The 20,870-nt window shown below is 65.1% G+C and overlaps 5 protein-coding genes across 10 annotated transcripts; 4 read left to right on the top strand and 1 right to left on the bottom strand.

Annotated features, from left to right (window-relative positions):
- Window positions 1–158: 158 nt before the first annotated feature.
- Window positions 159–3,375, top strand: LOC309601374 (E3 ubiquitin-protein ligase HUWE1-like). The gene is made up of 5 exons (XM_082334331.1): window positions 159–259; window positions 1,074–1,191; window positions 1,281–1,462; window positions 1,557–1,746; window positions 3,149–3,375. The coding sequence occupies exons 1-4, from the start codon at window positions 164–166 to the stop codon at window positions 1,674–1,676; spliced, it is 516 nt and encodes a 171-aa protein (XP_082190457.1). The 5' UTR covers window positions 159–163; the 3' UTR covers window positions 1,677–1,746; window positions 3,149–3,375.
- A 686-nt stretch (window positions 3,376–4,061) lies between these two features.
- On the top strand, window positions 4,062–8,873 carry GNL3L (G protein nucleolar 3 like). Of its 2 annotated transcripts, XM_082334352.1 has the most exons (15): window positions 4,062–4,128; window positions 4,248–4,285; window positions 4,430–4,516; window positions 4,633–4,749; window positions 4,854–4,925; window positions 5,000–5,135; window positions 5,225–5,328; window positions 5,438–5,582; window positions 5,652–5,739; window positions 5,844–6,021; window positions 6,907–7,049; window positions 8,024–8,154; window positions 8,238–8,359; window positions 8,441–8,615; window positions 8,717–8,873. In XM_082334352.1, the coding sequence occupies exons 1-15, from the start codon at window positions 4,116–4,118 to the stop codon at window positions 8,767–8,769; spliced, it is 1,602 nt and encodes a 533-aa protein (XP_082190478.1). In that variant the 5' UTR covers window positions 4,062–4,115; the 3' UTR covers window positions 8,770–8,873. The 2 variants fall into 2 exon arrangements, with proteins under 2 accessions (XP_082190478.1, XP_082190477.1); XM_082334351.1 differs by having other exon boundaries at window positions 8,238–8,615.
- Window positions 8,874–9,948: 1,075 nt separating this feature from the next.
- On the top strand, window positions 9,949–17,785 carry LOC309601389 (non-structural maintenance of chromosomes element 3 homolog). 5 transcript variants are annotated; one of them, XR_014230553.1, is made up of 13 exons: window positions 9,949–9,989; window positions 10,140–10,195; window positions 10,345–10,446; window positions 10,544–10,607; window positions 10,723–10,802; window positions 10,895–10,992; window positions 11,096–11,175; window positions 11,257–11,299; window positions 11,385–11,447; window positions 11,759–11,873; window positions 11,963–12,050; window positions 12,767–12,897; window positions 17,761–17,785. XR_014230553.1 is itself a non-coding variant. In XM_082334355.1 (11 exons), the coding sequence occupies exons 2-11, from the start codon at window positions 10,154–10,156 to the stop codon at window positions 12,023–12,025; spliced, it is 750 nt and encodes a 249-aa protein (XP_082190481.1). In that variant the 5' UTR covers window positions 9,949–9,989; window positions 10,140–10,153; the 3' UTR covers window positions 12,026–12,051. The 5 variants fall into 5 exon arrangements, 1 of the variants encoding a protein (XP_082190481.1); XR_014230554.1 differs by lacking the exon at window positions 17,761–17,785 and adding an exon at window positions 14,087–14,194; XR_014230555.1 differs by lacking the exon at window positions 17,761–17,785 and adding an exon at window positions 14,087–14,194 and having other exon boundaries at window positions 12,836–12,897.
- PFKFB1 (6-phosphofructo-2-kinase/fructose-2,6-biphosphatase 1) lies at window positions 12,080–17,857 on the bottom strand. The gene is made up of 14 exons (XM_082334353.1): window positions 17,736–17,857; window positions 16,108–16,233; window positions 15,927–16,023; window positions 15,763–15,829; window positions 15,587–15,661; window positions 14,583–14,639; window positions 14,335–14,456; window positions 14,036–14,243; window positions 13,164–13,310; window positions 12,976–13,080; window positions 12,751–12,880; window positions 12,580–12,642; window positions 12,369–12,433; window positions 12,080–12,220 (listed from the first exon to the last, which is right to left on the bottom strand). Exons 2-14 carry the CDS (start codon window positions 16,199–16,201, stop codon window positions 12,161–12,163), a joined length of 1,290 nt encoding a protein of 429 aa, XP_082190479.1. The 5' UTR covers window positions 16,202–16,233; window positions 17,736–17,857; the 3' UTR covers window positions 12,080–12,160.
- On the top strand, window positions 17,596–20,829 carry HSD17B10 (hydroxysteroid 17-beta dehydrogenase 10). The gene is made up of 6 exons (XM_082334354.1): window positions 17,596–17,637; window positions 17,761–17,925; window positions 18,035–18,199; window positions 20,232–20,360; window positions 20,434–20,542; window positions 20,638–20,829. Exons 1-6 carry the CDS (start codon window positions 17,614–17,616, stop codon window positions 20,826–20,828), a joined length of 783 nt encoding a protein of 260 aa, XP_082190480.1. The 5' UTR covers window positions 17,596–17,613; the 3' UTR covers window position 20,829.
- The last annotated feature ends 41 nt before the right edge of the window (window positions 20,830–20,870 follow it).

Genomic DNA, 20,870 nt, shown 5'->3' on the forward strand with positions numbered 1-20,870 from the left:
AACCCCTTTGCAACGGGGTCTCGTACGCTCCGGGTGGGGCGGTCCAGCCCTTTTTTTGGGGGGTTGAACCCCCTTTTTGGGGCGTGAACCCCCTTTTTTTGGGGTGGCGAACCCCCAGACGTGGTGCTGACCCCCCCCCGCCCCACGGCGCAGGTACACGGACATGGAGAGCGAGGACTACCACTTCTACCAGGGCCTGGTCTACCTGTTGGAGAACGACGTCTCCACCCTGGGCTACGACCTCACCTTCAGCACCGAGGTGCGTGTCACCCCCACGGGGACACCCCCAGGGGACCGGGGACACCCCCAGGGGGACGGGGACACCCTAAAAATAGGGTATCGGGGTCCCCTCGCACCCCAAATCTCCCCACGCTTGCCCCAGCGCTGCTCCTGGGGAAGGGTCCTTCTGCTCTGGGGGTGTCCCCTCTGTCCCAGGGGGTGTCCCCAAGTGCCAGGGGTGTCCCCTGTGTCCCATGGGTGTCACCTCTCCTCTCGGGGTGTCCCCCCTGTCCTGGGGATGTCCTCCTGGTTTGGGGGTGTCCCCCCTCCTTCAGGGGTGTCCCCTCACCCTGCCTGCTCCAGGGGTGTCCCCCTCCTCTGGGGGTGTCCCCCATGTCCCGGAGGTGTCCCCAAGTCCCAGGGGTGTCCCCCATGTCCCGGAGGTGTCCCCAAGTCCCAGGGGTGTCACCTCTGTCCTGGGGGTGTCCTCCTCGTTTGGGGGTGTCCCCTGTGTCCCAGGGGTGTCCCCCCTGCTCTGGGGGTGTCCCCATTTCCTGGAGGTGTCCCCAAGTCTCAGGGCTGTCCCCTCTGTCCTGGGGGTGTCACCTCTGTCCGGGGGGTGTCCTCCTGGTTTGGGGGTGTCCCCTGTGTCCCAGGGGCGTCCCTTCTGCCCCATGGGTGTCCCCCCTGCTCTGGGGGTGTCCCCTCTGTCCTGGGGGTGTCCCAGGGGCATCCCCTATGTCCCATGGGGTGTCCCCCCTGCTCTGGGGGTGTCCCCTCACCCTGCCCACCCTGGGGGTGTCCCGTCCCCCCCCGCCCCGGTGACACCCCGTGTGCGTGCGTGTCCCCTCCAGGTGCAGGAGTTTGGGGTGTGCGAGGTGCGGGACCTGAAGCCCAACGGGGCCAACGTGCTGGTGACGGAGGAGAACAAGAAGGAGTACGTCCACCTCGTCTGCCAGATGCGCATGACCGGTGAGCGGCCGGCGGGTTTGGGGGGTACGCGGGGGCGGGGGTCCCCAACACCCCCTGATCCCCCCCCCCCCCCCCCAAAAATCCCGCAGGCGCCATCCGCAAACAGCTAGCCGCCTTTTTGGAGGGTTTCTACGAGATTATCCCCAAACGCCTCATCTCCATTTTCACGGAGCAAGAGCTGGAGCTCCTCATCTCGGGGCTGCCCACCATCGACATCGACGACCTCAAGGCCAACACCGAATACCACAAATACCAGGGCAACTCCATCCAGGTGGGGGTTTCCCCCCGCCGCCCCCCCAAAAACCAACCGCAAAAACCTCGCGTTTGGGGTTTTTTGAGGGGCTGACGGTTGCGTCCTACCCCAGATCCAGTGGTTCTGGCGAGCGTTGAGGTCCTTCGATCAGGCGGACAGGGCCAAGTTCCTGCAGTTCGTGACGGGGACGTCCAAGGTGCCGCTGCAGGGTTTCGCCGCCCTGGAAGGATGAACGGCATCCAGAAATTCCAGATCCACCGCGACGACCGCTCCACCGACCGCCTGCCCTCCGCCCACACCTGGTACGGGGGCGCGGCGGGGACGGGATGGGGGACGCGGGGACGCGGGTGGCACTGGGGGACATGGGGTGGGGACAGGGGACACGGGGACGGGAGGACACGGAGGTGAGGTGGCACTGGGGGACATGGGGTGGGGACAGGGGACACAGGGGACACGGGGACAGGAGGACACGGAGGTGAGGTGGCACTGGGGGACATGGGATGGGGACACGAGGGTGAGAGGGGGACACGGGGACATGGGACACACAGGTGAGGTGGCACTGGGAGACATGGGGTGGGGACAGGGGACACGGGGATGGGAGGACACGGAGGTGAGGTGGCACTGGGGGACATGGGATGGGGACCACGAGGGTGAGAGGGGGACACGGGGACATGGGACACACAGGTGAGGTGGCACTGGGGGACATGGGGTGGGGACAGGGGACACGGGGACGGGAGGACACGGAGGTGAGGTGGCACTGGGGGACATGGGATGGGGACACGAGGGTGAGAGGGGGGACACGGGGACATGGGACACACAGGTGAGGTGGCACTGGGAGACATGGGGTGGGGACAGGGGACACGGGGATGGGAGGACACGGAGGTGAGGTGGCACTGGGGGACATGGGATGGGGACACGAGGGTGAGAGGGGACACGGGGACATGGGACACACAGGTGAGGTGGCACTGGGAGACATGGGATGGGGACGGGGGACATGGGGATGGCGACAGGGGACACAGGGGACACAGGGACGGGAGGACACAGAGGTGAGGTGGCACTGGGGGACATAGGATGGGGACAGGGGACACGGGGATGGGAGGACACAGGTGGGGTGGCACTGGGGGACATGGGACGGGGACAGGGACAGAAGGGCAGGTCCCTGGGGTGGGATGGGGACAAGGGACATGGGGATGGGGACAGGGGACATGGGGACGTGAGGACACAGAGGGGAGGTGGCACTGGGGGACATGGGATAGGGACAGGGGACACGGGGACAGGAGGACACAGCGGTGGGGTGGCACTGGGGGACATGGGATGGGGACAGGGACAGAAGAACAGGACACTGGGGTGGGATGGGGACACGGGGACGTGGAGATGGGGACAGGGGACACGGGGACGCAGGCGAGGTGGCACTGGGGACATGGGGTGGGGACAGGGACAGAAGAACAGGACACTGGGGGTGGGATGGGGACACGGGGACCTGGAGATGGGGACAGGGGACACGGGGACGCAGGCGAGGTGGCACTGGGGGACATGGGTGGGGACAGGGGACACGAGGTGGCACTGGGGGGCCCGGTGCCCCACAGGTGAGACCCAGAACCGCGGGGGGACCTGGGGGGGGGGGGGGTGACAGCCAGGGGGGGGTGACACCGCCCCGGTGCCACCCCCCCCCCCCGCCCGACGTCGTGTCCCCCCCCCCCCCAGCTTCAACCAGCTGGACCTGCCGGCCTACGAGAGCTACGAGAAGCTGCGGCACATGCTGCTGCTGGCCATCCAGGAGTGCTCCGAGGGCTTCGGCCTGGCGTAGCCGGGGGGGGGGCCCCCCGAACCCCCCACCCCCCACCCCCCCCCCCAGCCGCCGCGGGGCGGGCGCGGCCCAGACGGCGAAGGAGCTCTATAAATATATATATATATTTTTCGGTTTCGTTGGCTTTTTTTTGTTGTTGTTGTTGTTTTTGGGGGGGAGAGGGGGTATTTTATTTTTTTTTTTTTGGTCCCGGTTTGGGTTGATTTTTTTTTTTTTTTGCTCTGTTGTAGGGTGGGGGGCAGGGATTGGGCCCCTCCCCCCCCCGAAATTATATATAAGAGGCGGTTTGGCCCCCTCCCCCACCCCAAAATTGAGAGGAAAAAGTTAAAAAAAAAAAAAAGGAATAAAAAAAGTGCACTCTTGGTAAGGGCCGTCCCAGTCGTTTTTGGGGGGGGGGGGGGGGAGGTGGTGGTGGCCGCCATGTTGGGTGTGGCGGCGGCACGGCGCGGCGGCCATCTTGAGTGTGGCGTTAAGTGCCCTCCCTCGTAATGCGCCCGCCATTTTGAGTGTGGCGGTGGCGTGGCGCGTCCGCCATTTTGAGTGTGGCACGGGGGGGGGGGTCTTTCGTTGTGATGCGTCCGCCATTTTGAGTGTGGCAGCGCCGTGGCGCGTCCGCCATCTTGAGTGTGGCACTGGTCTCTTCCCCCCCGTAATGCGGCCGCCATCTTGGGTGGGTGCCCGGCCTGCGGCGGCGGCCATCTTAGGTGTGGCAACCGCCCACCTTTGCCGCTATTTACGGCGGCGGCCATCTTGAGTGTGGCGGCGGCGCCCGGCCGGAAGAGGCGTGGCCGGGACAGGAAGTGACGTCGCAGCGAGGCGGAAGGGAACTCCAGCGGCGTGAGCCGCTCGGCTAGGGGAGCAGCCATGACCCGCTCCCGTGAGGCCTGGGGGGGGTTTTGGGGGTCCCGGAGGGGGTTTGGGGGTCGGGGGGGGGGATTTTGGGGGTCCCGGGGGGTTTGGGGACCCCCCCCCTTTCACTCTGCCCCCTCTCCGCAGGGCGCCAAGTGGAGGCTGCCCGGAGGAAGCGGGTGCAGGTGAGCCCCGACCCGGGGGGGTTTGGGGGGGGGGGTCCCCGGTCCTCCAACCCCCCCCCCAGGGGAGGGGGGGGGCTACCGGCTGGGTTTGGGGGTACCAACCCCCCCCCAAAAAAAAACCCTGATTGTGGCCCCACCCCGCAGGGCAAACGCACGAAGGAGCTGGGGGTGCCGCAGCTGGGCCGCTTCGCCGCGCACGTCCAGCAGCGGAACGAGAAAAAGCAGAAAAGGGTAAAAAAAAAGGATTTAAAAAAAAAAACACCCAATAAATGAAAGGGAAAAAATTTGGGGGTGCCCCCCCCTAAGGTTTTGACCCCCCCCCCCTCCCTTCATTGCGTTCCCCGAAGGCGGCGGAGGCCCGGCAGCGGCGGGAGGAGGCGCGGGAGACGGAGGTTGAGCGGCGGCGGAGTTTGGCCGGGTTTCGGCACGAGGCCCTGCGGCGGCAGCGGGAGTTCGAGCGCAAGGTGGGGTGTTGGGGGTGGGGTGGGGGTGCGCGTACCCCTTTTTCGGGGGCGCGGTTGGTGGTTGGGGTGTCCCCGGAGAAGCGGTAACGCGGGGTGTGGCGTAGGAGGCGACGGCCGGCCGGCCCGACGCGGGAGAAGAGGTTTCGCTGCGGCAGTACGGGCGGGAGCTGCGCAAGGTGAGCGCTTCGAGGGGGGGGTGGGGGGGGGGTTTGGGGGTGTCCCCCCACCCCGAACCCCCTTTTTTGGGTAGGTGTTGGCGGCGTCCGACGTGGTTCTGGAGGTGCTGGACGCCCGCGACCCCCAGGGTTGCCGCAGCCCGCAGCTGGAGGCCGCCGTCCGGCGGGCCGGGCACCGCCAGCGCCTGGTGCTTGTCCTCAATAAGATCGGTACGGGGGTTCGGGAGGGGATTTGGGGGGGTCCCCGTTTCCTGTAGGGGGTGGGGAGACACCCCTTTTTTGTCTCTTTTTCGCCCCAGATTTGGTGCCGCGGGACGTGGTGGCGGCGTGGTTGAAGTACCTGCGAGGCGAGTTCCCCACCGTGGCTTTCAAGGCGTGCACGCAGCAGCAGAGCCGCAACCTGGTGACGGAGGGGGGGCGGGGAGCAAAAAATAAGGGGGTGGGGGGTGATTTTGGGGGGGCTACGGGGTCGGCGGGGACCCCCCCTCACCCCGCTGACCCCCCTCCCGCAGAAGCAGAGCCGGCTGTCGGCGGCGACGGCCCCGGAGGAGGTCCTGAGCGGGGGTGCTTGCGTGGGTGCCGACTGTTTACTCCGCGTCTTGGCTAACTACAGCCGTTCCGGGGAGGTGAAAACGACCATCACCGTGGGTGTTGTGGGTGAGCGGGGGTTTTGGGGGGGGGATATGGGTTTTGGGGACCCCCCGCTGATTGTTACCCCCCCCCCAGGGTACCCCAATGTGGGCAAGAGCAGCCTCATCAACAGCCTGAAACGAAGCCGGGCCTGCGGGGTGGGGGCAACACCGGGAGTCACCAGGTGAGCCCCGCCCCCAAGGGGGAGGAGCCTGCACTGGCCCCACCCCCCCAGGTGGGAAGGGAGGGGCTCCTGAAGCCCCGCCCCTTGACCCCCCTCCCGTTTAGGTGCCTACAGGCGGTGCAGCTGGACCGTCACATCCAGCTGTTGGACTGTCCCGGTGTTGTCATGGAGACGGGGGTCCCCCCCGCCGCCGCCCCCCTGAGGGGAGCCCTGGCCCCCCAGCGCCTGCGGGACCCCCTCACCCCCGCCGCCGCCATCCTGCGCCGCTGCCCCCCCGAACAGGTGGGTGGGGACCCCCCCCGGGGGTTCAGGCCTGTTGCCATGGCGACTTGGGGTGTTGGGGACCCCCCCCGGGGGCTCAAGCCTGTCGCCGTGGCGACTAAGGGTGTTGGGGACCCCCCCCGGGGGTTCAGGCCTGTCACCATGGTGACTAGGGGTGTCTGGGGGGGGGTCTCAGGCCTGTCACCATGGCAACTGGGGTGTTGGGGACCCCCCCCCGGGGGCTCAGGCCTGTCGCCATGGTGACTAGGGGTGTCGGGGGGGGGGGGGGGGGCCTCAGGCCTGTCACCATGGCAACTGGGGTGTTGGGGACCCCCCCTGGGGGCTCAGGCCTGTCGCCATGGTGACTAGGGGTGTCTGGGGGGGGGCTCAGGCCTGTCACCATGGCAACTAAGGGTGTTGGGGACCCCCCTTGGGGGCTCAGGCCTGTCACCATGGTGACCAGGGGTGTTGGGGACCCCCCTTGGGGGCTCAGGCCTGTCACCATGGCGACTTGGGGTGTCTGGGGGGGGGCTCAGGCCTGTCACCATGGCAACTGGGGTGTTGGGGACCCCCCTTGGGGGCTCAGGCCTGTCGCCATGGCGACTCGGGGTGTCTGGGGGGGCTCGGGCCTGTCGCCATGGCAACTGGGGTGTTGGGGAGCCCCCGGGGGGGGGGGGGTGGGGGCTCAGCCCCGTTGCTATGGGAACCACGGGTATGTGGGGACCCCCATCGCCATGGCAACGGGGAGGGTTTGGGGGGGGGGGCCCCTTTGGCATTTCCACCCCATTTTGGCCCCAAAGCAGGGAGGCAAAGGCAGGGGTGGGGGGCTGCGGGGTGACAACAGCCCGGGAGGGGTGACAAGACCCCGTGCGCGCACCCCGTGACCCCGTGTGTATCCCCCAACAGCTGAGCGAGCTTTACGGGGTCCCCCCCTGCGCCGACCCCCGGCAATTCCTGTCCCACTTGGCCCGGCGACAGGGCCGGCTCCGTCCCGGGGGGCTGCCGGACCCCCACGCCGCCGCCGTGGCCCTGCTGCGCGACTGGACCAGGTGGGGGAGATGCTTTTGGGGGGGTCTCCCCAAACCCTGACCCTTTTTGAGGGGCTGGGGGGGGTCTCCCCAATCCCTGACCCCCTTTTGGGGGGTCTCCATACACCCTGAGCCCCTTTTTGGGGGACTTAGGGGGGGGTCTCCCCACTCCCTGACCCCCTTTTTAGAGGCTGGGAGGGTCTCCCCGCTCCCTGACCCCCTTTTTGAGGGTCTCCCTACACCCTGACCCCCTTTTTGGGGAGCTTAGGGGGGGGTCTCCCCACACCCTGATCCCCATTTTAGAGGCTGGGAGGGTCTCCTCACATCCTCACCCCTTTTTGGGGTGTTTAGGGGGGTCTCCCCATTCCTTGACCCCCTTTTTGGGGGGCTTGGGGGGGGTCTCCCCACACCCTGACCCCTTTTTTCTGGGGCTGGAGGGGTCTCCCCACTCCCTGACCCCCTTTTTTAGAGGCTGGGATGGTCTCCCCACTCCCTGACCCCCTTTTTGGGGGGCTTAGGGGGGTCTCCCCACTCCCTAACCCCCTTTTTGGGTGTCTTCCTACACCCTGACCCCCTTTTTGGGGAGCTTAGGGGGGGGTCTCCCCACACCCTGATCCCCATTTTAGAGGCTGGGAGGGTCTCCTCACATCCTCACCCCTTTTTGGGGTGTTTAGGGGGGTCTCCCCATTCCTTGAGCCCCTTTTTGGGGGGCTTGGGGGGGGTCTCCCTACACCCTGACCCCTTTTTTCTGGGGCTGGAGGGGTCTCCCCACTCCCTGACCCCCTTTTTTAGAGGCTGGGATGGTCTCCCCACTCCCTGACCCCCTTTTTGGGGGGCTTAGGGGGGTCTCCCCACTCCCTAACCCCCTTTTTGGGTGTCTTCCTACACCCTGACCCCCTTTTTGGGGGGGTTTAGGGGGGTCTTCCCCTACCCTGACCCCCTTTCTGGGGGGCTGGGGGGTCTCCCCACACCCTGACCCCCTTTTCACCCCACAGCGGGAAGATCTCCTACTACACCCGCCCCCCCGAAACACAGGGGGTGCAGCTGGAGGCCCAGATCCTGACGGCGCTGGGGCCGGCGTTCGACCTGGAGGCGCTGGAGAGAGGCGACGCCGAGGCGCTGGCGGGTGAGAAGTGGGGGATCCTCTACCTTTACACCCTGGGGTGACACCCCACCCCCACCCCCAAAACTCACCTGGTCCCCCCGCAGCTGTACCAGCGACGGTGACGGGCATCGGGCTGTCCCCGTGTGTCCCCGAGGCGGAGGAAGAGGAGGAGAAATCCAGCGAGGAGGAAGAAACAGCCATGGAGGATGACGACGGCGACCTGGAGGTGAGGAAAGAATTGGGGTTTTGCCGAGAGGTGTTTTTTTTGGGGGGGGGGGTGAGGGGTTTATCTTTGATCCCCCCCCAGCTCGGCGCGGTGACGGTGGAGCTGAAGCCGCGGGTGAAGATGGGAGGCGGCGGCGAGGAGGTGTCCGCACCCCGTGCCCCCCGTTTGGAGGAGGTGGCCGCCCTCGACCCCCTGCTACAAGGCCAAGGGCTGCGGGCTGCCGGCAAACGGAGGAAAAAGCTGCAAAAAAGAGCGGGTGAGCAAAGACACCCCCTTTTCCCCACTCCCAAAACCTCCCTGATCCCCCCCAAATCCTCCCTGATCCCCCCCAAACTGGGACTGTCCCCTTCCCCGCAGAAAAAATCGCCACGAAGCTTTCGGAGACGCTGGAGGCGGCCATGCAGCTCTGAGGGCGAGGCGTTTGCAGCAGAGGTTTATTATTCTTTTAAAGTGAAAAATGTTTTTTAAAAAAAAAATAAATAAATAGTGCTTTTTGAAATAAAAGCATGGGCGGAACGGGGGTGCGTCCTGGAGGTGCGATTTTTGGGGGGGTCCTGGGGGTCTCTTGACCAGGATTGTGGATGTTTGGGGGGGAAGGATGGGGGTCCCCAAATCTCCATGGAGGTGGCTTAGTAAACCCCAAAATTGGGATCAAGGGGGGGCTCAATTGGGGGGGGGACAGTCAGAGGGGGGTGCAGCCGCCATTATTTAGGGCACCCCCCATTATTTAGGGCACCCCATTTCCACCTCCTAGCCTTCCCCTTTCCCTATAGGGCAGCCTATGTCCCACCTTAACACCAAATGAGCCCCCCCCAACCCTGCATAACACCCCAAAAGCCACCCTGGACCCTCACCACCACACCCCGAGGTCCCGCGGCTCCCCAAAACCCCTTGTACACCCCCAAAAAGAACAATGTCACCCACTCTCTCCCCCCCCAAGTTGTCCGCCTTACCTCTCACGGTACCCTCAGCTGCACAGATGGGTGATGGAGACCTCCCTACGGTTGTGGGGTACAGGGTCCCCCCCCATATCCCTGGGCCAGGCTAAAGGGGGTGGCCGTGGGCAGCGAGCTCCCCTCAGCTTTGGCCGCCATTTTGTTGCCTTTTCCTCCACCTGAGGGAAGGGCTCTGGAGGGGCGGGGGCAACACAGGTGCTTTCAATACCTTTATCGAGGCGAGGGGAAGGGTAAAATCGGCCATTTTGGGTTGTTTGGGGGTGTTTTTAGCGTGTTTTTAACGGTAGAAGCGAGGCGGCGCGGCCCTTGGCCGCCATTTTGTCGCCCTGAGAGGAAAAGCGGGGGGGGGGGGGGGGGGGGCGCGCGCAGCGCTTTTCCCGCCTTTTTTTTTTTTTTTTTTGCCGCCGGGGAGGGGGGGGGGGAGCGCGAGACGAGCCTCGCGCGGCCACCGGCCCCGCACGTGCGAAGGGGCGGGGCGAGGGCGTCTGGCTCGCCCAATCGCGGCGCGCAAAAGGGGGCGGTGGGTGGGGACGAGGGCTGCGCTGGGGCCAATAGGAGGCGGAGGGGGGGGTGCGTGTGTGGGCGGGGCTGTGTGGTGTGGGCGGGGCTTAGCGGGCGCATGCGCAAAGTGTGGGGAGGGAGAGGACGCGCAGGCGCGGCCTGAGGGGAAACCGGTAACGGCGGCGGGGCCGGGTGGTTTTAACGGGCTCTGTGGCGGGGTTGCGGCCTGCTTGAAGGGGGGAAGCGGGGAGAGGATGCGGGGGACGGCGATGGGGACGGCCCGGTCGCGGTTTCAGCCCGCCTGGCGCTTCTTTTTCCCTCAGAACTGCTGTGAGAAATGTCCCAGAGGAAGCGCAGCAGAGTCTCGGGTGCCTCTCAGGTAATGGGCTGCCCCCCCCCGCCTGCCCCTTTTATCTCCTTTCTCTCCCCACCTCCCCCTTTTCTCTCCCTTTCCCCTCTGGGTGTGGGGTTCCCCCTCCGCAGCATCATCTCCCTGTTTTGTTTTGGGTTTTTTTTCCCCCCCCACAGGCGGACGATGGGGATGAGGATTTCAACCTGAGCCAGATGCCAACGCACAGCCAGGTGCAGAGGAACCTGGAGAGGCACTCGCGGGACCAAGTGAATCAGAAGGTGGGTCGAGGCGATCCCCTCTCCTCCCTCTCATGGATTGATCTCAGCTCCTCTATTAGCACCCAGCTCTCGGCCTTTCCCCTTCTTTCCCCCACAGGTGAGCGAGCTGGTTCAGTTCCTCCTTGTGAAAGACCAGAAGAAAATCCCCATCAAGAGGGCGGGTGAGTTGAGGGGAGCCCCCTCCCAAATCTTTAGGACCCCTAAAACTTTAACTGCTTTTGGGGGAGCTCAGGTATCCGGGCTTCCCTTAGCGATTCCCTCCCTTTTTCCCCGTAGATATCCTGAAAAAAGTTATCCGGGAATACAAAGATGTCTACTCAGAGATTCTTGAGCGGGCAGGCAGGACTCTGCAGCAGGTTGGGGGGTCACGGGGGGGATGGGGGGGGGGGGAAGGGGATTTGGGGGGGGGGAGAGACCCCCTGCTAGCTTAACCCTTTGGCTCTGGCAGGTATTTGGGCTGCAGCTGTTGGAGATCGACGCCAAACACCACATCTACATCCTCACCAGCAACCTGCCCCGCGCCGAGGGGGAGAACCTGCGCCGCCGGTGAGGGGGGGGAGCCGGTGCTGGGGGACCCCTGGGTGATTTTGGGAGGGGGGGTTGGGATTTCCCCCCCCCTTCTCCTTGCTCACGTGGGCATCTGCCGCAGGGACAACCAGACGGCCAAGCTGGGGCTCCTCCTCGTCATCCTCAGCTTCATCTTCATGAAGGGAAACTCAGCCAAAGACGGTGAGCCCCCCCCCAAAATCCCCGCTCTGTACCCCTCTTCCCCTTTGTGCCCGCCCCCCAAACCGACACCCCCTTTTCCAGGCGCCGTGTGGGAATTCCTCCGCCGCCTCCGGCTTCAACCAGGGTAGGATATCGGGGCGGGGACGCACGTAACGGGGGGGACGGGGTTCGTTAACCCTGCGGCCCCTCGTTAACCCCGCCGCCCTCAGGGAGCGACACGAGGTCTTTGGGGACGTCAAGAAACTGGTGACGGAGGAGTTTGTGCGGCAGAAGTGAGTTTGGAGGGGGGAATTTTGGGTTGGGGGGGTGGGAATTTTGGGGTGGGGGGGTTTTGGGGTGGGGTCCCCCCTCTTTTGGGATCCCCCCAGCCCGGTGTGCACAGAGCAGCCCCGGCGCCAGCCTCGGCCGGGCTGTTTATACCGCACCGCAGAGAAAAAAAAAAACCCAAAACACCCGCAGCCCTCGTCACCCGGTGACTCGAGGGGTCCGTCGCGGGGTCGGGGAGCGCCGGACAACCCCCTGGGGTCCCCCAAAAATGCGCTGGGGGGGGTTCACCATACATAACCCCCCCCCCTTTTTGCAGGTACCTGGAGATCACCCCCATCCCCATGACGGACCCTCCCGAATTTAAATACCAGTGGGGGCTGCGAGCGACCAACGAGACCTCGAAGAAGGACGTGCTGCGCTTCGTGGCCAAGGTGAGGCAGTTTGGGGGGGGCGGCCCTGGGTTTTGGGGGGGCCCTGGGGCTCGATTTGACCCCCTCTCTTTTTTTGGGACCCCCCCCAGATCCAAGGGAAGGACCCCACGTTCTGGACGAGCCAGTGCAAAGAAGCCGAAGCCACCTCTTGACACCCCTTTTCCCCCAAAAATAAAGGTGCTGTTTTTTTTTTTTTTGGGGGGGTGCAGCCCTGCAACCTCCAGGCTTCGTTAAAGCAAGGTTTAATTTGGGGGGGCCCCCGTGGCGAGGGGGGGGGGACACACCCCTCAATAATGCTGGGGGACGGTGACCAAGGCTTCGGCCGGCGGGCGGCTGATGTCGACGTTCTGCGGGGCGAAGATATGGGGTTTTGGGGGGGTTCTCCCCCAAAATCTAATGCCTTCCTCCCCAATCTTTGGGGGAGGGGGGTGGTAGTGAGCGCTACACCCCTTTTTGGGGTGTTTTTGGGGTGTTTTGGGGGGCCCCCCCCCTTACCTGGGGTCGCTCGCGGTGGGTGTTGACCGCTTCCACGTTGAGGAAAATGGATTCCACCTCGCAGCCTGGTTCCTCGGGGAAGGGAGACGGAACCCGGCTACGGCTCCCGTCCCCCCTTTTTTGGGGGGGATTGCCCCCATTTTGGGGGTACACACCTCCCTTTTTGGGGGGGGACAATCCCTTTTTTGAGGGGGGGGGACGCCCCACTCACCGTAGGCCACGGGGGTCAGCTTGAGGACGGTATGCAGGGGACACTTGAGGTAGGGGAGCTCATCTTTGAGAGGGAAAGAAGAGATTTTAGGGGGGGACGATGAGTTTGGGGGTGTCCCCAAAATGTCCCTCGTTGTCCCCAAAATGTCCTTAATTGTCCCCAAAACCTCACCCGCGCTCTTATCTAGGAAATAAGCCAACAGGCAACGCATGACGGCTTGGTGGCAGATGACCAACACGTTCTCCTGCCGTTCCAGCTCCATGATGACGGGCTCCAGCCGCTGCACCAGGTCCTCGTAGGACTGGAGGGGACATCGGGGTGAGGCGGGGGTCCCCCGAAAAAACCCTGCGTCCCCATCCCCCCCCCCCCTTATGACGTCATCGGCGGCGCGGTTACCTCGCCTTTCGGGTAGCGGTAGCGATATTTATCCTGGTCCCGTAGGGCGAATTCTTGCGGGTAGCGCTCCTGGATTTCCTCGTAGGTCATCTCCTCGCAGACGCCCTGCGGGATTTTTGGGGTGGTTTGGGAGGATTTTTAGGGGTGTCGCGCCCCCCCCCCCCCCCAAAAAAGAGGGCGTGGCTTACGGCGTCGATCTCGTTGAGGGCTTTCCACTGCTCGTAGGGCACCCCCAGGGCCTCGGCCGTCTCGATGGTGCGTTTCATGTGGCTGGTCCAGACCTTCAGCTCCCGGATGCTCTGGCCGCGGAGGAACTGGGCCAGGGCCTGGGCGTACTGGGAGGGGGTGGGGCTGCTGGTAGACACGCCCACAGGGCGGGGCACCCCGGCCACACCCCCTTACCACACCCCTTTACCCCCCCACCCCACCTGGGGCTGCTCTGCCTCCCTTGGCCCTGCCCTGGTGGGTGTGGCTTTCTCCCTTAACCACACCCACTGTGGGTGTGGTCTCCTGGCAGCCACACCCCATTGTGGGTGTGGCTCTCCATGCCCCACCTCTTCTGGGTGTGGCCTGCTCCCCTGACTCCACCCCTTTTTGTCCTCACCCCATGGGGGTGTGGCTCCCTCTGGCCACTCCCTGTGGCTGGGGGTGTGGCCTGATCCCTTAGCCCCGCCCCTTCCTGGCCCCACCCCAGGCCTGGGTGGACCTGGGGGTGTGGCCTATTTCTTTAGCCACACCCCCTCCCTCCCTTTCCTTTAGCCCCACCCACATTAGGGGTGGCTGGTGGGTGTGGCCTCCCCCTTAGCTGCACCCCCTAGCCCCACCCCTGCATGGGGTGGCCTGGGCAGGCGTGGCCTCCTTAGCCCCACCCCCTGCCTCTAGCCCCTCCCTGGGGTGACTCTGGTAGGCGTGGCCTCCCCTTTAGCCCCGCCCCCTGCCCCTAGCCCCGCCCCTCCCACAGCAACCCATGGTCCTAGAGCCCTGCTCCTTTCCCCAGCCCCTCCGTGGCCGCGTCCCCCCCGCCGCCACCGCGTCCCCGCCGCCACTACGCCCCCCCCACCTCCCGCCCCCGAGGGGACAGCCCCGAATCGCCGCCGATGCGTCCCCGCAGGTTGAGCTGGCTCTCGCCGTGACGGCTGAGGTAGATGGCGCGAGGGGTGACGTGGATGTTCATCAAGTAGTAAACGATGCGGCTCTGGACGTGGCCCTGCACCCGGTTCGCCAGGTACCGCAGCCCCACGTCGAAGATCTTGATGTAGGACAGCCCGCTTGCCGCGGGGGGGGGACACCCCACATCAGTCTGGGGGGGTTCCCCAAACCTTGAATCGAAGGAGGGGGACGCACGGGGTGCGGGGTCACCTGTCCAGCTCCTCGTCCAGGGGCTCGTAGGTGGCTTTGTAGCACTCGATGCGCTTGAGGAAATCGGCCACCACCTCCTCCTGGGCGCAGCCCTTGTAGTCGGGGCTGCTCAGCTTCACTTGCTGGGGGGGGGGGGGCCCGTTTTTGGGGGTTCACGCACCCGGCGTCCTCGTTGTCCCCCCCCCCCCCCCCGAGGTCCTCCTTGCCCCCCCGGGGTCCTCATCGTCCCCCCCAGCCCAGCTTCTCACCTTGATGTTCTCCTCGATGATGGCGGGGTCGTCGCAAATGGACTCGACAAAAAGAACCTGGGGGGGGGGGAAAGGGTCACTCGGGCCCCCCCCCCCATGCTGTGAGCACCCCCAAAGCAGTGCCGCTGCCCCCCCGTGCTGTGAACACCCCCCCGAGCAGTGTCATTGTGCCCACGTGTGCTGTGAGCACCCCCAAAGCAGTGCCGCCGCCCCCCAAACCTGTGAGCACCCCCAAAACAGTGCCGCCGCCCCCCCAAAACAGTGCTGCTGTCCCCCCAAAGCTGTGAGCACCCCCAGAACAGTGCCACCACCCCCCAAAGCTGTGAGCACCCCCAGAACAGTGCCACCACCCCCCCAAACCTGTGAGCACCCCCAAAACAGTGTTGCCATCCCCCCAAAGCTGTGAGCACCCCCAAAACAGTGCCACTGCCCCCCCAATGTGCTGTGAGCACCCCCAAAACAGTGCTGCTGTCCCCCCAAAGCTGTGAGCACCCCCAAAACAGTGCTGCCATCCCCCCAATGTGCTGTGAACACCCCCAAGGCAGTGCCACCACCCCCCCAAAGCTGTGAGCACCCCCAAAGCAGTGCCGCTGTCCCCCCCCAATGTGCTGTGAACACCCCCAAGGCAGTGCCACATCCCCTCCATGCTGTGAACACCCCCAAAACAGTGCTGCCGTCCCCCCCAATGTGCTGTGAGCACCCCCAAAACAGTGCCACCGCCCTCCCAAAACTGTGAGCACCCCCAAAACAGTTCCACTGCCCCCCCCCCAAAGCTGTGAGCACCCCCAAAACAGTGCTGCCACCCCCCCCCAATGTGCTGTGAACACCCCCCAGGCAGTGCCACCACCCCCTCCACGTTGTGAACACCCCCAAAACAGTGTTGCCATCCCCCCAATGCACTGTAGACCCCCCCCCCCAATTCTATAAGCACCCCCCCGAATATTTTGTGCCCCCCCCATGCCATAAACCCCACCCCTCCCACCCCAAAATTACACCGCCGGTACCTTGTAGGCGTTCTCCTTCGCAAACTGCAGGATCAGGGCCCGGCGTTCCCGCGTCGTGTTGGTGGCGTCGAACACCTGAGGGTTTGGGGGGGCAGTTGGGACCCCCCCCAAAAAAAGGGGGGGGTATTTTGCCTCTGGGGGGGGGGAGTTTGTGCAAGGGGGGGGGTGTCTCCTACCGCCACCTGCCCCTCCTCAGAGCTCAGATAGGTGCGGACATCTTTAAGGGCGGCCAGAGCGCATTGCCTGGGGAGGGAATTTGGGGGGGGGGGGGGGGGGCTAGCGTCTGTGCCCCCCCAAAAAGCGTACCCCAAAAATGCTGGCCCCCCCCCCCGCCTCTAACCTGCGGATTTGCATGGCCTCTTCGTTATCGTGGCGGAAAAACTCGTAGCTCTTGTAGCTCCGCACGGCTTCGCGGCGGTACTGCCCCACGTTAAACACTACGAGGGGGGTTAGGGGGTACCCCCAAACCTTCCCCCCCCCCCCCCCCATTAACCCCCCCTCAACACCCCAAAAATACTCACCCCGCGTCGGGATGCCGATCCAATTGAGATAACGAGTCAGCTTACGGGAGATGTAGGTCTTGCCGCGGGCCGGCAATCCCACCAGGATCACCATGGTGGGGCAGTTGGTAAACTGGGGGACTGAAGCTGGGGGGGGGGGGGCATGTTTTGGGGGGGCTACATCAGTGTTTAGCCCCCCCCAATTGGCTCTTGCACCCCTAAACCCCAATTTGGGGCAAATCAGCCTGCCCTGGGGGTGGCAAATCCCCCCCCAACGCACCCATAGGGTGCGTTGGGGGGGGATTTGCCCCCCTCAGGGCGGATCCCCCCCCCCCAAAAAAATACCCCCCCACACTTACACCCCCGTCGTAAGCCACGGGAGCGAAGGGGGACCCACACTTTTTGCAGGGGGGTCTGCGTCAGCTGCCCCGATGCCGCCGCCATGCCTCTGCCCTCTGCCCCGGGTCAACGTCCCCACGGCCACACTCTGTGTGTGTCCCCCCCCGTGCTGATTCCCCCCCCCCCCCTTTTTTTTTTCTTTTTACCTGGGATTTTGGGTGATTTCTCCTCCATTTTGGGGCAGGTTCCCCCCCCCCGGGAAGGTCGGTGGTAACGTTATACCCTTGGCCCGTCGCCGGGTTGGGAGGGAGGATGGGAGATGGGGGGGGTGCAGTGGGGCCCCCCCACGGGGCCCCGATTCTGTCCCCCGGGGTGCACCGATCCTGTCCCCTCGGGGGTCTCAATCTTGTTCCCATTGGGGTCCTGATCCTGTCCCCTTGGGGGTCCTGATCCTGTCCTCATGGAGCTCCTGGACCTGTTGTCCTGGGGGTCCCCATCCTGTCCCCTTGGGGTCCCATTCCTGTCCCCCTGGGGGTCCCGATTCTGTCCCCTCGGGGGTCTCAATCTTGTTCCCATTGGGGTCCTGATCCTGTCCCCTTGGGGGTCTCATCCTGTCCCCTTGGGGGTCCTGATCCTGTCCCCCTGGGGGGTCTCAATCTTGTCCCCTTGGGGGTCCCGATCCTGTCCCCATGGAGCTCCTGGACCTGTTGTCCTGGGGGTCCTGATCCTGTCCCCTCAGGGGGTCCCAATCCTGTCCCCTCGGGGGGTCCCGATCCTGTCCCCCTGGGGGTCCTGATCCCATCCCCCTGGGGGTCCCGATCCTGTACCCCTGGAGCTGCTGGCCCTGTCCCCCTGGGGGTCCCAATCCTGTCCCCCCGGGGGGTCCTGATTCTGTCCCCTTGGGGGTCCTGATCCTGTCACCTTGGGGGGGTCCTGATCCTGTCCCCATGGAGCTCCTGGCCCTGTCCCTCTGGGGGTCCTGATTCTGTCCCCTTGGGGGTCCTGATCCTTTCCCCCTTGGGGGTCTCATCCTGCCCCCCCGGGGGTCCTGATCCTGTCCCCTTAGGGGTCCCGATCCTCCCCCCCGTGCCTCCCCTTCCCGTGCCTGTCCCCTCCCCCAGCTCCGCCCCTCTCCCCGCCCCCCCCGCTGCCGCCTCCCTCTCCCATTGGCCGGGTGGCGGCAGCACGATGGCGGCCATCCGCAGCGTGAAGGTACCGAGAAACCCCCGTGGGCCACCAAGAGACCCTCGTGGGCTACCAGGAAAGAGGGGGGGGGGGGGGGGACGACACACACCAGTCCCCCTCCTCACCACTGACCCCCTCTTCTATCCCCAGGGACTGGTGGCACTGGTGACCGGTGGTGCCTCGGGACTGGGACGAGCCACGGTGGAACGACTGGTGGAGCAGGGGGCTCGGGTGGTCCTCCTCGACTTGCCCACCTCGCCGGGCCTCCAAGTAGCCAAGGAGCTGGGAGAACGTTGCGCCTTCGCCCCCGCCGACGTGAGCACCCATGGGTGGTGGTGGGGCGGGGGTGGTTTAGATCTACGGGGTGACTACCGCCGGTTTCCCCGCCGCCGGTGACGTCTACCTCGATGTGGGGGTCCCCTAGGTGACGTCGGCAGAGGAGGTGGGGGCCGCCTTGACCTTGACCCAGAAGGAATTTGGGCGCTTGGACCTGGTGGTGAACTGCGCCGGCGTGGGTATCGCCGTCAAGACCTACAACAGCAAGAAGGACAAGGTGCACGAGCTGGAGGACTTCCAGAGGGTCGTCAACGTGAGTGCGGCGGTTGGCGGGGCGGTCGCGGTCAAGGGGGTGGGGGCGGGGGTGTCCCGGGTCAACGGGGTGGGGGTGGTCGTGGGGTGTTCGAGGTCAACGGGGTGGGGTGTGCAAGGTCAACGGGGTGGGGGTGGGGTGTCCACGGTCAGTGAGGTGGTTGTGGGGTGTACCTGGCTAATGGGGCGGTTGTGGGGTGTTCCAGGTCAGCAGGGTGGTTGTGGGGTGTCCACGGTCAGTGAGGTGGTTGTGGGGTGTACCTGGCTAATGGGGTGGTTGTGGGGTGTTCCAGGTCAGCGGGGTGGTTGTGGGGTGTCCACGGTCAGTGAGGTGGTTGTGGGGTGTTCCAGGTCAACGGGGTGGGGGTGCTTGTGGGGTGTCCACGGTCAGTGAGGTGGTTGTGGGGTGTATCTGGCTAATGGGGTGGGGGTGCGGTGTCCACGGTCAGTGAGGTGGTTGTGGGGTGTTCCAGCTCAGCAGGGTGGTTGTGGGGTGTCCACAGTCAGTGAGGTGGTTGTGGTTGTGGGGTGTACCTGGCTAATGGGGTGGTTGTGGGGTGTCCCAGGTCAGTGAGGTGGTTGTGGGGTGTACCTGGCTAATGGGGTGGTTGTGGGGTGTCCACGGTCAGTGAGGTGGTTGTGGGGTGTTCCAGGTCAACGGGGTGGTTGTGGGGTGTCCACGGTCAAGGGGGTGGGGGTGGTTGTGGGGTGTACCTGGACAACGGGGTGGTTGTGGGGTGTCCCAGGTCAGTGGGGTGGTTGTGGTTATGGGGTGTACCTGGCTAATGGGGTGGTTGTGGGGTGTCCACGGTCAGTGAGGTGGTTGTGGGGTGTCCCAGGTCAGCAGGGTGGTTGTGGGGTGTCCACAGACAACAGGGTGGTTGTGGGGTGTCCCAGGTCAGTGGGGTGGTTGTGGTTATGGGGTGTACTTGGCTAACGGAGCAGTTGTGGGGTGCCCCTTGCCAACAGGGTGGTTGTGGGTGTGGGGTGTCCCCAGCTAACGGGGTGGCTGTATTCATGGGGTGTACCTGGCCAAGGGGGTGGTTGTGGGCGTGAGGCGTCCCTGGCCAATGGGGTGCTTGTTGGGGGTTCGTGTCCAATGGGGTGGCTGTGATTATGGGGTGTCCCCAGGCAATGGGGAGGTTGTGGGTGTGAGGCGTCCTTGGCCAATAGCGTGGTTGTAGGTGTGGGGTGTCCCCAGGCAACGGGGGGGTGGTGGGGTGTTCACGTGCAACGGGGTGGGTGTGGGTGTGGGGTGTTCATGTCCAGTGGGGTGGTTGTGGTTGTGGGGTGTCCCCGGCCAACAGGGCGGTTGTGGGGTGTTCGTGTCCAGTGGGGTGGTTGTGGGTGTGGGGTGTCCCCGGCCAACGGGGCGGTTGTGGGTGTGGGGTGTCCCCGGCCAACGGGGTGGTTGTGGGGTGTTCGTGTCCAATGGGGCGGTTGTGGGTGTGGGGTGTCCCCGGCCAACGGGGTGCTTGTGGGGTGTCCGCGTCCAGCGGGGTGGTTGTGGGTGTGGGGTGTTTGTGTCCAGTGGGGTGGTTGTGGTTATGGGGTGTCCCCGGCCAACGGGGCGGTTGTGGTTATGGGGTGTCCCCGGCCATCGGGGCGGTTGTGGGGTGTTCGCGTCCAGTGGGGTGGTTGTGGTTATGGGGTGTCCCCGGCCAACGGGGCGGTTGTGGGTGTGGGGTGTCCCCGGCCATCGGGGCGGTTGTGGGGTGTTCGTGTCCAGTGGGTGGTTGTGGGTGTGGGGTGTCCCCGGCCAACGGGGCGGTTGTGGGTGTGGGGTGTCCCCGGCCAACGGGGTGGTTGTGGGGTGTTCGTGTCCAATGGGGCGGTTGTGGGTGTGGGGTGTTCGCGTCCAGTGGGGTGGTTGTGGGGGTGGGGTGTCCCCGGCCAACGGGGTGACCTTGGCGTTGGTCGTGTTCCTGGGGTTCAGGGTGCTCATGGGCTACCCCCACCCAAGGGGGTGACCTCAGGGGGTGGAGGGTGGTCGCGGGGTGTCCGTAGGGGTGTCAACGGGGGTGTTCCTCCAGGTGAACCTGGTGGGGACCTTCAACGTCATCCGCCTCAGCGTCCGCCTGATGAGCCAGAACAAACCCGACCCCGACGGCCACCGCGGTTTGGTGGTCAACACCGCCAGCGTGGCCGCCTTCGAGGGACAGGTGAGAGGGACAACCACGTGAGGGGGTGACGGGGGGGGGGGAACCCCGAAACGCTCACGGTTGTCTTCCGTAGGTGGGTCAAGCGGCCTACTCCGCTTCCAAGGGCGGCATCGTGGGGATGACGCTCCCCATCGCCCGCGACCTGGCGCCGCTGGGGATCCGGGTGGTCACCATCGCCCCGGGTAAGGACGCGGGTGTCGCGGTAGGGTGAGGCTGTAGGGGCGGAGTACCCCGATTCACTTTTCGTCTGTGCGGGGCGGGGGTTGTGTGTCTTTAGGGTTGTTCTCCACCCCGTTGTTGGCCGGTTTGCCTGAACGAGTCCGGAATTTTTTGGGACAACAAGTGCCTTTTCCGTCCCGTTTGGGGCATCCCGCCGAATACGCCCACCTCGTCCAAGCGGTGGCCGAGAACCCCGTGATCAACGGGGAGGTGGTGAGGTTGGACGGGGCCCTCCGCATGCAGCCGTAAATTTTTTGGGGGGGGGGGGGGGTGTCCCCGTACCCCAAATTT

Source organism: Platalea leucorodia (assembly GCF_965183815.1).
Source record: "Platalea leucorodia genome assembly, chromosome: 33".
In the NCBI taxonomy this organism is placed as follows: domain Eukaryota; kingdom Metazoa; phylum Chordata; class Aves; order Pelecaniformes; family Threskiornithidae; genus Platalea; species Platalea leucorodia.